Below are 13,165 nucleotides of genomic sequence, written 5' to 3'. Positions count from 1 at the left end.
AATGAAAAGAGCGTAATGGCATTTAGAATAAAAACTAAATACTGATTCAGAGCAAGTGGACGTGGCAGTATTAGAAAAAAAATTTCCCGTTGGGAACTTGGGAGAATTTCAGTGGAAATTTTGCACACGAGGGGGATCTGGACGTCCCATGCCTGTTTCCTTTCATTTCCTCAATGTGTTCAAATTTTCTGCTCTCGAGATATCATGGTGAAGTTCTAGGTAGTGATTTTGAAAATCAATCACACATTTTTCCCCCTAGATACTGTTGGGCGAGTGACTTCATCTGAATTCTACTGTGTGTTTTTGGGGGGAAGAGGGAAGGGGGTCATTCAAAATCTAGTTTCCACTTACCAAACTCCCATCCACCAGCCATCCATTCAAGAGACATTTACTGGGTACTTATTGTGATCTAGAGCTTATGAAGCTCTGGAAACACAAGACAATCCATCCATGTTCTGGTTGCTGAGTCTAGAGCAGAAGACAGATGAGTGCAGTGACAGTTCTTACCCAGGACCTACCAAGAGCTAAGCGAGAGACCGTGTGCAAAGAGCTCCAGGAGTAGTGACGAGGGGCAGCTGCCCTGGCTGAGAGTCTCAGAGAGAGAGTCTCAGAGGAGGTGACTGACAAACAAGTCTTGAGGGATGAGAAGGAGATGGCCAGGGAATACTGGGAATACTGGATGGGAAGAGAAAGGTAGGAACAGTGTTCCAGGCAGTGAGTCAAGCAAAGTCATACTGCGCCGACTCACGGAGGCAACAAACAACACATTAGGGGAGCGGCCAGTGGTTTATGTGGCGATAGGACGACATGTGAGACGGGGAAAGGATATGGGGCGAGGCTGGGTAGCAGCAGAGGCCTGAGCATGGAGGGCCTTGAGTGCCACGGTAAGACAGCATGGGGAAGCAGAGCAGTCAACCAGTGCATGGGAAACCACAGAGTCCAATTGAAGTCATATGCTGAGACCAACGAGGCAAGGTTTCTTCGCGGATATTACGAGAGAAGGAAATTGGGGGATGACCCAAGTCCTCCGCCAAGGAGGCAATGCGAACTGTAAGCAGACCTACTTGTTCTGGTACCTTCAACAGCTAGGGAGAGGGAGTATACCTTATCCATTCTTGTCAACACCCCACCCCATCCCCTTTTGTTCCTGGCACACAGTAGATGCCACCAAAATGTCTCTTGGTTAGATGATCTGACTTAAAACTTAAAAACAAAACCAGAGGGGTGCCTGAGTGGCTCAGTCGGTTGAGTGTTCAACTTCAACTCTGGTCATGATTACAGCTCGTGAGTTCGAACCCTGCATTGGGCTCCGTGCTAGTGGTGTGGAGCCTGCTTGGGATTCTCTCTCTCTCTCAATAAGTAATTAAAAAAAAACAAAAACAGAGCACCTTAAATACCCAAGGTGGGAGAAAACTGTTCAAGCCAACGTCACCCTGCCCGTGTTGAGCATGCAAGGATCGTCCCCCTCCGTCATGGATGGGAGATGAATGAAAACTGTGCTTTCCACTCACGGCATCTTGGGATTTTGCATCCTCCAGGTCTTGTCTAAGTCCTTATGGACACGATTTCTGTATTGCCCACTCCCATTCTCTTTGTGGAAGAGGAAATGAAATCAACATCAATTATTTCTTTTTCAGTTGGAAAATCAAATTCATTAAAGTCATTCAAATTTAGGAAACTGCAGGGGCGCCTGGGTGGCTCAGTCGGTTGGGCGTCCGACTTCAGCTCAGGTCACGATCTCACGGTCCGTGAGTTCGAGCCCCACGTCGGGCTCTGGGCTGATGGCTCGGAGCCTGGAGCCTGCTTCCGATTCTGTGTCTCCCTCTCTCTCTGCCCCTCCCCCATTCATGCTCTGTCTCTCTCTGTCTCAAAAATAAATAAACGTAAAAAAAAAATTTTTTTTTAAAATTTAGGAAACTGCATACCATAAACACTCACATACAAGAAGTGCTTACAGGAAATTTGAAATGATGGCAATTTCAAACCCTGAGTGAGAAAGGACTTTCACTTTGGCGAAATAAAAGGCAAGAGTTAGGAGGAATTGTGTTGTCCTCAGGGGTTCTTCTCAGGAGCTCCAAATCCAGGGGAATCCAATGAACAACTCAACTCTTCCCAGGGACCCTCACGAAAGCACACTTGGCAAATAAGAGATGGGACCTCCATGTACCTCTATCACTGCAGTCCAGTGAGGGGGGTGTAATACCCATTTTCCAGACAAGGAAACTGAGGCTTAGAGAGGTTAAGTAACTTGTCCAGGGTCACACAGCTGGCAAGTGGCTGAGCTCAGATACATACTCCTGCCTGCTCCCAACCCACGTGCCAGCATGAGGTGCTCTCCCTGACTGGGCTGTGTTCTTGCTGGAACAAAGCTCTCTCCAGAACTGTGCCACTCAGCTCAGCTATACATTCTGGGTCACAACACCTACCTTGTGCCGGTGCCTAAAACAAACTTAACACTTACATTTCAGCCACGGGAAACTGCCTGGAGTTCCCCAAACCCACTAACTTTCTCCATCCTTCTGTGTTGCCACTTGAGGTAGCCCCTCTGTCCAGTCTACCTGGGACCACCTACCCGCCTTTCAGAATCAATTCAAGGGTCATCTCCTCCGTGAAGGGTTTGAGCCTCCCCTGTCCACCCTCCAACAACCGTTCCCTCCTTTGTGCCTGGACTCAGGCCGTAGGATCAAATCCCTCCTCTGCCACCTACCAGCTCTGTGACTCTAAAACATTACTTCTCTGTGCCTCAGTTTCCTCACCTGAAAAACAGGACTAAAAAGAATCTCCAATTCATAAGGTTGTCGTGAGTATTAAGAAAAGACTTCCGGGGCACCTGGTTGACTCAGTCAGTTAAGCATCTGACTCTTAATTGCGGTTCAGGTCATGATCTCATGGTTCGCGGGTTCAAGCCCCGCGTCTGGCATCAAGCCCCCACGTCTGACATTGTGGAGCCTGCTTGGGATTTTTCTGTCTTCCGCTCTCTCTGCCTCTCTCTGTCTCTCTATTTAAATAAACAAATAAACATTAAAAAAAAAAAAGACTTCCTAAAAAGTCCACAGCAAGAGTACCTGCACATACTAAGTGCTCAATAAATGTTAGCTATTACGTTGTTCACTGTACCAAGGACAGATTTCTTGCACAAATCTGGTTTTCTTGTGTACTTAAACATACAGAGACCTCCTTGAAAATTGTGGAGACCTGGCACAAAGACGGTGTCTAATAGTTGCATGCGGAGCGAACAATGAACAATGAACAGCGCCATCTGGCAGGAACGACAAGGTTGCACAACCGGGTCTCAGGGACTCAGATGCCACGATCCTATCAAGCTGCTCCCTGCCTCCCTGTGGTTGCTGGACTGGATCTTTTTCTGAAATGCCAGGGGGATGGCAGGACTTGCTGTTTTCCAGCAATTATGGCAAAGGACACATTGCCGAAATCCTAGCTCCTTCTCCCCACCCACAGGTCTCTGGTTTCCCCACTAGAGGGGTTCTATCACCCTACACAGGGAAACAACCTCCCTCCCCAGGAGTTGGCGGACACATTTTGTGAAATGCATCACATAGTTTCCAGGAGTGTCTCCCAGGCAGGAAGCAGTCCCGGCTACCGTGCTGCACCCGCCCCTTCCTCCAGCGACCACAGTCACCCCAATCGACTCTCCACTGTCCCTGACCACCGGCCGCCATGAGACTGGTTCGGAATGTCACGGCAGTGAATGACGCTGTTTTGGCGAAGCTAGATGGCTGTAACTGCTTACCTTCTGTGCTGCTTAATTTTGTGACATAAAAGACACAGCATATTGAAATTTAAGATGTCTGGAGTATTTCAAATCTCTAGCCCTTCTTTCCAAAGCAGGATGCACCAATTAAAAAAAAAAAAAAATTAAAATCTTCTGCTGGTTTAGAAGGCCATGGATTAACATTTGCCAACACTCGTGTCTGACCTCTTTTTCTGATCTGGGTGTGGTTTTGGAGCTCCTCATTAACAATCTAAACAATGCTTCAGATGACCCCCTGAAGCCAAAGGCAAGGTCCTGGCTCCTCAGAAGGATGGGGGAGCTCCAGGTTTTGTTTTATTTTATTTTATTTTATTTTATTTTATTTTATTTTATCTTATCTTACCTTATCTTATTTTATAATTTATTTTCAAATTAGATCTTGAGAAACTTAACAGAAGACCATGGGGGAAGGGAAGGGGGAAAAACAGTTACAAACAGAGAGGGAGGGAAGCAAACCATAAGAGACTCTTAAATACAGAGGACAAACTGAGGGTTGATGGGGGGTGGGGTAGAGGGGAAAACAGGTTTATAAATGAATGCACTTGGTGACTGCTCAGCTGTCTTGCGAATATCAGCTGATAAGAGCACTAGGGAAATCTGGGATCCCACTTCTAATCCGAAAAGAAAAGCTTCGTTTGTCATTCTTAGCAACCACTAACCAGGCCAGGTCTCATCACGGAAGCCAAAACAGTGGTTTTGGGAACTGAATGTGAGGTTCCACTCGGCCTTGACCTACCAAGTGGTCCACGGCGGCCCCGAGTATTTGCTAGGAGGGGTGGCTTCTATCCGGAGACCAGAGGACCCCTCCCTGGGCTCTCATGAACCCTCATGAACCTCACTGGAATTGTGGCCAACCACACCCTGCTCGCCTCACCCAGCCCTGGAAGGGGCCACATCTTCTCCACACTGAAGGCCCAGCACCTGGCAAGGCCAGGAAGACAGAGTAGGCTCAATGAAAGAGTCCTGAGACAATCAGTGGATGAAGAAGTGATCAAGGGAGTGAAGAAAGGGAGGAATGGAGGCAGGATGGTCAAATAGCTGCCCACCCAGGATGCATGAGCAGAGGAAGTAAAGGAGTGTTAGGTAGACCCAGAGTGGGAGTAAACAGCCGGGTGCCATGTGGATCTCTGTGATTCCAATAGGAACCACGATGATGGACACATAGTAGGCGTTCAATAAATTATGCCAATGAACAATAACTGGGTGCTTTCTGTCCCTAGACACTGCTCTAGGCCATTTATAGGGATTGTCTTGCTTAACTTGCACATGAAAACCTACAAGGAGCTGGCATTACTTTTGGCAAAGTGGATTAAGGGCCCATGATAGATGTTGACTCCCCTGGGCAGGAGAGACATGATCCAGTTCCTGTCAATATCATCATCCTTCATTCTTACTAGAAAAGCAGCAGGACTCTGCACGGAACACCATGGATTCTATAGCCAGACAGCCTGAGTTCAAGTCCCAGCCCAGCCACTCAGTGGTGTAAAGCTGGGTGACTGAGTTCACTCACTTGCACTCTCTGTGCCTGGCTCTCTTACATGAATGGTGCTTGTGCACGTGGGCCATTGTGAAGGCTAGTGAGTCAGGACATGCATGGATGGCGAGAGCATGCTGTAAGTGCTACATTTAAGTGGTAACCTTGGAAACACTGTTCTGTATTGCCCAACCCCCCACATGTTTTCTTGTATCACTGCTGGGAGAGGGGTTGGTACCAGTCTCCCTCAATTTGCAAATATGATCTTCTCAGTCTCTGTGGGTTAAAATCAGAGAACCACAGAACGTGGGATCCAGGTGGGTCTGGTTGACCCCAAAGTGAAGGTCACCATTTTACTGATGATAACAACAGGAGGAGCTAGGGAAAGGGGAGGAAGAGAATTTAGCATTTATTGATTTGCATTAAATGCGGCTAAAAGACTTAATAAAGAATCTGTCCAGATTTCACCAGAGAGTCAGTGACCAAGTCTAGAATAGAATCTAAAATCCCAAACTCCTCTGTGGAGTCTGTTGAGGACACAGAGTATGGAACTTCTTTCTCTGCCTGAGAAGAGGCATCTTCAGATAGTTTAAACTAAATCTCTCATGGTCTCTAGCATGATGAAATGCCTAGCAGTGGAAAACAGCCTTCTGAATTCCTATGGCTAGAACATGCCAGAGACCCCCATTTCCCCAGTCCTTGCTACTCACTTCTATTGCTCCGGTGGTCCCATGGGGGCAATTCTAAATACAGAGCCTAGAGATTTGGAAAAACCTAGTTCCAGCTACCCTGGCTGGGGTCACTTGCCTGTCCACCCATCCTCCTGGGCAGACCCTGGATTCCTTCTGAGCAGGGACCACAGGACTATTTACTGAAGAACAACCCAGTTCAGGGCTGCCAAAATGGTGGTGGTGTTGGAGCAAAGTAGGGTGGTGGGCAGCAAAGCTGATCCAGCTCTTTCCTTGTCTGGATTTGGCTTTGGGGCATCTAGGCTGGATGGAAAAGGGCTCTTCTCCCTCTACTCAGATGGGGGACACAACCATACTCATGGTTGATCCTTCCGGAGGCTTCTGGCCTGGCAGCCTGAGCAGCCAGTTGCTCCAAGACCTGGCTCCCAAGTTACTCTCTCTCCTGACTCTCTTGGCTTCTCACTCCATGTCCCAGCACCATTAAACTGCTTGGAATTCCATCCCCTAACCCATCATGCTCCTTCTTTTCCCTCTGATGGGAGTGTCTTTCCTCCCCTTCCTCTTGTTTGCCTTTGTTCATTCTTTCATACTCAAGTCAGGCACCATCTCCTCCATAAAGCTTCTCTGATGTAGTCTTCTGAGAGGTCTCCTTTCTGCACTCCCATTTTTCCACTTGGAGCTTTCGGTCATGGCATTTACCATTTTGTATATAATGTTCTCTCTATGAATCTAGCCCTCATAGGAGTGGGTTTCTTCATGGCAGGTGCCATGACTTTCGTCTCTGAATCTTCACTGTCTAGTCCAGGGCGTGGCCCATGGCACTGAGTGCATGACTTGGAAGCATTTATTCAAATCATTGTTAATTCACAGAAGAGAAAGTCCAGCCAAAACATTTCAGCATTTCCACATACGCAAAATGATTGTGCATAGAGGGTTGTGAATTCAAAACAAAATTCTCAAACCTGCACAGCACTCAGGAATAAAGAAACAACAGCATGAACTCCATGATGGGGTGGGGGCCTGAAGAAGTGGCTGCAAGTGACAATGATGGAGCTCAGAAACAAAGGAATGTGGAATGTGGCCGCTGCCTTCTTGTGGAGTTTGGAGGACAATGCTTGCCTTACGATGGAAATCATATTCTCTACCTGCAACATGGCGACCGCAATTCTACATTACACACCACTGTGACATATGTTACCCTTTTAGACCAAATATGGAAGCTAGAATTATTATGTAGGCAGAGAATCTTGCCTAACCCTTAATTTTTAAAAATAAAAACTGACTTCATATCCAACCCAAAAAATCTGTTACGTGTTACCCAGAGAGTTCTTAAGAAGACTTAGAAATAAATGTCTGTGTTACACCGTTGGGCTGCCCTCTTTCTGGAGGCACACAGAGTCTCCTCAGAGACACTCCTTGGGTGGAGATGCAGAGGCAGTGAACTCAACAATAGTACATTCGAAACCCGAGACAACCACAAGGGGCATAGCACCCAAACATTTGATGAGCAGACATTGCTAGCCTTTGAATAATGAATTCCAAGAGTCATACAGAGAGAGGGAGTTCAATCCTGATGATGTCTAAGTTTGCTGTTTTGTTAATTAAACCCCATCCCCCATTGGACACACACACACACACACACACACACACACACACACTGTGGCGTAAGACAACATACATATTATGCTATATTGCCTCATTTTAACTCCTTGGTTCAAGATACATATAAATCTCTAAAGCACTTTTCAAATTCATCAGGAAATGTAATCATCCCATTGGTCTTACCCTGAGGTAGTTGAGGGTGAAATTTGTTAGTCCCATCCTGGTGATGTTTTTGGATAGCTGATCCAGGACCTGAGGATCTTGTGCCTAAAACAGGAAAAGAAAATCGTATTTTTTATCTCTGCATCATGGTGCCAGGAAAGTCTCGGATTCTACTACAGTTGCTAAGAAATGAAATCTTGACCCTGTTGGTTTTTCTCAGAGGGGAGATTGCTGGAGATAATTTAATTTACATTTTGAAGACACTTGAATATAATGGCTCAAGAACATTTTTGGATCAATGGTGCAAGATCTATGGCCAGGTAGAACCAAAATGAGTCAGACAAGCTTTCAGTCCTTGGGAGAAATAGCTTTACTTCCTTCCACCAGTGAGACGCCACGTGTCTTCAGGAGGAGGGTCATTAAGCCAGGACACTTTCAAGTCTTTGGCACTCGCCAGAAAAGGCAGGGCCCCTAGATTTGGTAGAGCCATGCTTTAGGACTGGCCTTTGTTTTGTGTTGTGGTAGCGTTGTTTTTAACAGCTTGGAGTCCAAGACTATATTTGAAAACTTTGCCATTTCTACCAAATGGCAATATATATATATATTACCATATATACCATACATATATATATATACGTATACACACACACACACACACACACACACACACACACATATATATATATATATATATATATATATATATATATTTAAGAATTCTAACTTTCCTCCCCATTAAGCTGAGGCTAGCAATAGATGTTCTCAACGATTTTCACCCCGCACATCCTCCAGGACTGTAAGGGGAAACATCACATTTTCCAAAATATCCGCCACGTGTAAAAGAGCACTGTGGCATTCCATAGGCTACCCCAGTGTTCTGTTGGGCTAGAAAAAAAAGAAAGTTCTTTTGGATTGCCTTGTAAAGTGAGTCTCTTGGTTGATGCTCTTTCTTTCGGTTTGTCTTTTCTTCTTTCTTAACTGGTAGAAACAAATTGGAATGAAATAGACTCAAGTAAGCACCCTTTTGTCTTCCTGCCTGCAGTCATGAGACAATCTAGGTTGTTCTAACACTTTAATTTATTCTTTCCCGTACTTAATTCTCCTCATAGTCACACAACCACTTGGCGTTGTGTATATCAGTAAAAAAAACAGATGTCAGCAAGAAGAGAGCTGGTCACTTCTCATGTCAATTTCTGGAAAGGGCGTCCTCTGTGAATATGGAGCCAGTATTTATGGAACCCCTTTCACGAGCCAAGAAAAGCTGGTTCTCTAGATATTCTCTAGTCATGACCGACATCAAGGAGCTTCCTTTGCACAAGGAGGACAGGATAATAATAAATGAATGGAACTATGTTGCTGCTGCTGTTAAAAGCCAGTCACCACTACTTGAAGAGGACCTACTGTGTGCCAGGCACTGTTTTATGGCCTTTACGTGCATTAACTCTTAATCCTCATACCAATCAATCCTCTGAGGCAGACTCTATTACTGTATCCATTTTACAGATGAAGATCTAGAAGCACAGAGATGCCATGCCACTTGCCCAAGGCCACACAGGAACAGGGATACACCTATGTGGTCTCATTTTAGGGCCCAGGCTCCCGACCACTAACCTCTGCTGTCTTCCTGTCTATTTTGAAAACAATAAGAGTGACAACTCCAAGCTGCTTCAAGGGGAGCGAAGGATGTGAACTGGGCTTTGAAAGTTGAGAAGAACTTGGGGGTACGGATAGGAGGGAAGATTGGAGCAGGGGAGTAGGGTGCCACAGCAGAAAGTGCAAGGTCAGTGAAAAAGGTAGAGATTGGGTTAACCAGTCGGGAGGAGAGGGTCGAGGACAAAAGCCTGGGGACACAGACTGGAATTGGATGGTTGGGAGACAGCTTATCAGCCTGGGTTCGGGAGTCGGTACCAGCTGAGTTGAAATCTTGATTTCCCACTTTCGGGCTGAGAAGCATGGAGTAACTTATCAAGCCTGAGCCTCAGTTTCCTCACTTCTAAAGCAGGGAGAGTGATAAGGCACCTCTCTGGGTCACTGGGAGGATTAAATATAATGTGTACAATACTTAGCCCAAGGCCTGGCATAGCAAACAGCCAGTAAATACTAGCTACTGTTATTGTATTCTCTTTTGATTGTACAGGGTCTTAAAAATCAGGCTCATTAAGTCTGATTTTGCTCCAAAGCTTTTTCACAGAAACTGCTGCATCATGCATTATGGAAGAGGGATTTATTTAGTCAATGCCTTTGACGCCTTCTTCAGGGACTGCACTCAGCTAGCTCTTAGCAAGTCTTACCCCTCACACACATCCCCAACTTGGCATTGAATCTGGCCTTGCACCTAGTTGGTGCTCAATAAATTTGTCGTGGTTCATGGTCGAATGAAACCGAGAGAATCCCAAATCGTCTGCTTCACTCCAACACCATGGTTAGGAGGGACGTTGACACAGATCTGAGGTACATGAGCCCCACGTCTTGTCAGCTGGTTCTAATCAAGACTGGAAACTGTTTTTCTTACTTCTTGTTTTATTTCTTTCCCCAGTTATACATAACAGGTTTAATAGCCCAGGCAGAGCAATACTTGATAATGACTCCATGGAATTTAAGAAAAGTACAAACTGTTTATTGCGGTAACCTCAGTTTGGAGTTTAAAATAGTAAAGTATCAAAAAAAAAAAAAATCTCACAACGCCCCAAGCTCACAAACAAAGGAGAGGGAAAAGGGCCTGTGGAATAAAATGGTTGAGGGAAAAGCTCAAAATTGAGAGTTCACTGCCCAGCTTGTGAAGATTGTTGGCATTCTTTACAGAGAGAGAACCGGACTTTTTCTCGTTGAAGAAAGAGGGAGTAAAAGAAAAGACAGTAAAATAGTGATGAAATTACTTACGTGCATGGCTAGAATGCTCCTTGGGACTAACTCTCTGTATTGTCTAATGGTAAAGTGCCATGTTTTTATTCTCATGAGATCATCAAAGGTGAACTCCAAGATCAGTCTGCCTTCTGTACATACCTAGAAGCGACAAACATCACACTCATTGGCTGTGCACCTTGTGAATGCCACATTTTTGTAACTCACACGTCAGCTACTCAGCGGGGTCTCCCTGACTGTCCTTGGGCAGCACCGTATCTCAGTAAGGATGTGACACAAGTGCTTTATCCACAGCACAGTGAGGCAAGTGTGAGCCCTAGAATCCGTGGGTCCCGAAGACGGCACAGTTGCTCACTAGCCATGATTTACTAGTAACTTTACTGGTTGCCACGAAACTCTACGAGCCTCTGTTTCTTCATTTGCACATAGGGGACCAAAACCCACATTATTGTAATATTATGCCAAAAGTGTGTACCTGCAAAAATAATACCCTCCCCACCTCCTTTTACTTCTGTTGTCATCATCTTTCTACCATCAGAGCTTGAAATCTTGTTCTAATCGTGGCTGCCCTACTCTGGGAGGAAGTATCTGCTAAAATTATTTATGCTTACGTGTGACTTACTCCAAGGTTACCCAATCAGAGGAAGTTTTCATTTTTAGAGACAAATTCCAGGCATGTTTAGAGTGTATTCCTTCAATCACATGCTATGAATAGTGACAAATTTTGCTTGCATAGAGGCATGCTCTCTTTCGAGGAAAAATATATATTATTAATGAAACAGAATTTGTGAGGCTCTCTTGGGGCCTCTGGCTGGCTCAGTTGGTGGAGTGCGTGACTCTTGATCTTGGGGTCATCGGTTTGAACCCCATGCTGGGTGTAGAGATTACTTAAAAATAAAATCTTAAAAAAAAAAAAGAATTTGTGAGGCTCTCTTCTGTGACGAAGTGATCTTTGACACGGTAGTAATTTTTTTCTTCTTTTGATATTCAGATCAGTTTTAGCATGTAGTTCCTATTTTATTTACCTATTTTGTTTCACCGTTAATGACTGTGAAATAGAAAATACTAGGTAGTCAGACACCACTGATCCCACTGATCCAACTTCAGCTAAAAAATAGTGGCAGTGTATGTGTCCAGTTTACATAATTACAACTGCTTATTCAGTTGGTCTTTGCTTTAGAGCAGGTGGAGGCTTTGATATCAAAGTCCTAGATTCACATCCCAACGCTACTTTGTACTCGTTTTGGAACTCTGAGGCAACTGAATACATCCCCCACGTTCCGGTTGCCTCCTCTGTGAAATGACAATAATACTAACCTTACTCCCGGTTGCTGGGGAAATGTATGATGATATTGTGTTTGTCGATTGCCCAGTATTATACTTGGCACACAGGAGGATGATAGCAAATGATAGCTCTAAAGATAAAAGAAACACAACCAAAGACCCCTGGACTGGTGGTTGTCATAAAGTGCTCTCTGAGACCTAGGGATCCACGGAGGCGTCTCAGGGGCTCTGCTGGGAAGAGTTCGGCCTCCTTCTAGACCATGTGATCTCCACCCATTTTTTCAATTCAACCAGAGCAGCTTCAGTTCTACTGTTTCAATACATTGGAATTCTGCTCAAGCTTTTTTGGAGAAAGCTTTCCTATGCTAAGAACAAACATATAAAACTTCGGAAGCCACTGCACTACACAATTTTTAAAACTCATAAATAACAATTCATTCAACAAGGGGCGTGTTCATTCTGAAAACTATACTCCCTGAAGGTAATTAGCAATTTACCTAACTTTTTATGAGATGTTAACAATCATTTCTCCCTTTGGGAATCTAATACGAAAGGCCGCCATTCATTGAGTTCCAACTATGTCCTAGGCACTGGGTTAAGTGCTTTCTATTTACTCTAATTTAAGGTAATGTTTTTTTTTAAACGAACTAACAACCACTACAAAGAGAATTAGTAACATGTGTTGATAGAGCACTACTTAAGAAAGATGCTATTGCCATGTGCCATTTTCATTTTTTCAAAAGTCTCAGGACTGTGGGATGATTACTGATGACATGGGTGAAGACCTCTAACTGAGCTGCTACTAGCAGAATCTGCGGGTAATTTCTGGCATTTAAGGCACTTTGCCCCAAAACTGCTCGAAAGAATGGTCTTCAGGGCTTCCTTCTGACATCTTAGCCATGATAGTTGTACACTCTGAAAGAGGGGAAGACTTTCATGTCCCCAAACCACTCCTCTAGAACACCCTTAGCACTGGAATTAATTCACCAAGGGTTGCATGGAGATTAAGTTACACAATTCCCCCTGGGGTGTTAGTAGGACAGAAGCCACCTGCATTGAAAGCTTTCACAAAAGGGAGGTGACCTCAGCCAGCCCATGACAGTTGAAATATCCTGACAGTAGAGGACAGGGATATTTGGATGCTACACCTTTTTAAAGAAAGGGTATTGTTAGGTGTTTAAACAAATATTAGCCCAGTTAAATGTCATGCTTTTTTAAATTATTATTATCTAATCTATTTGTTTTGTGTTTATTAACCACAAACTCAGGGCAGACGTAGGTTCTGGCTTACTTCTACTGGAACAGAATTTCATAATGAGA

The 13,165-nt window shown here is 44.7% G+C and overlaps 1 protein-coding gene across 12 annotated transcripts in view; it reads right to left on the bottom strand.

The window, feature by feature from the left end:
- The window catches only part of LDB2 (LIM domain binding 2), a 402,888-nt gene that overhangs the window by 66,953 nt on the left and 322,770 nt on the right, over positions 1-13,165 (bottom strand). For all 12 annotated transcript variants that reach the window (XM_042984885.1, XM_042984884.1, XM_042984886.1 and 9 more), the window contains 2 exons: positions 10,580-10,702; positions 7,721-7,804 (listed from right to left, as the gene is read on the bottom strand). In XM_042984885.1, coding sequence (XP_042840819.1) covers positions 7,721-7,804; positions 10,580-10,702 — 207 coding nt within the window. The remainder of the gene's footprint in view (positions 1-7,720; positions 7,805-10,579; positions 10,703-13,165) is intronic.

The sequence above is a fragment of the Panthera tigris genome, chromosome B1 (assembly GCF_018350195.1).
Source record: "Panthera tigris isolate Pti1 chromosome B1, P.tigris_Pti1_mat1.1, whole genome shotgun sequence".
NCBI lineage: Eukaryota > Metazoa > Chordata > Mammalia > Carnivora > Felidae > Panthera > Panthera tigris.
The sequence above is the reverse complement of the archived record's forward strand: the minus strand, read 5'-3'. Positions and strand labels throughout refer to the sequence as shown.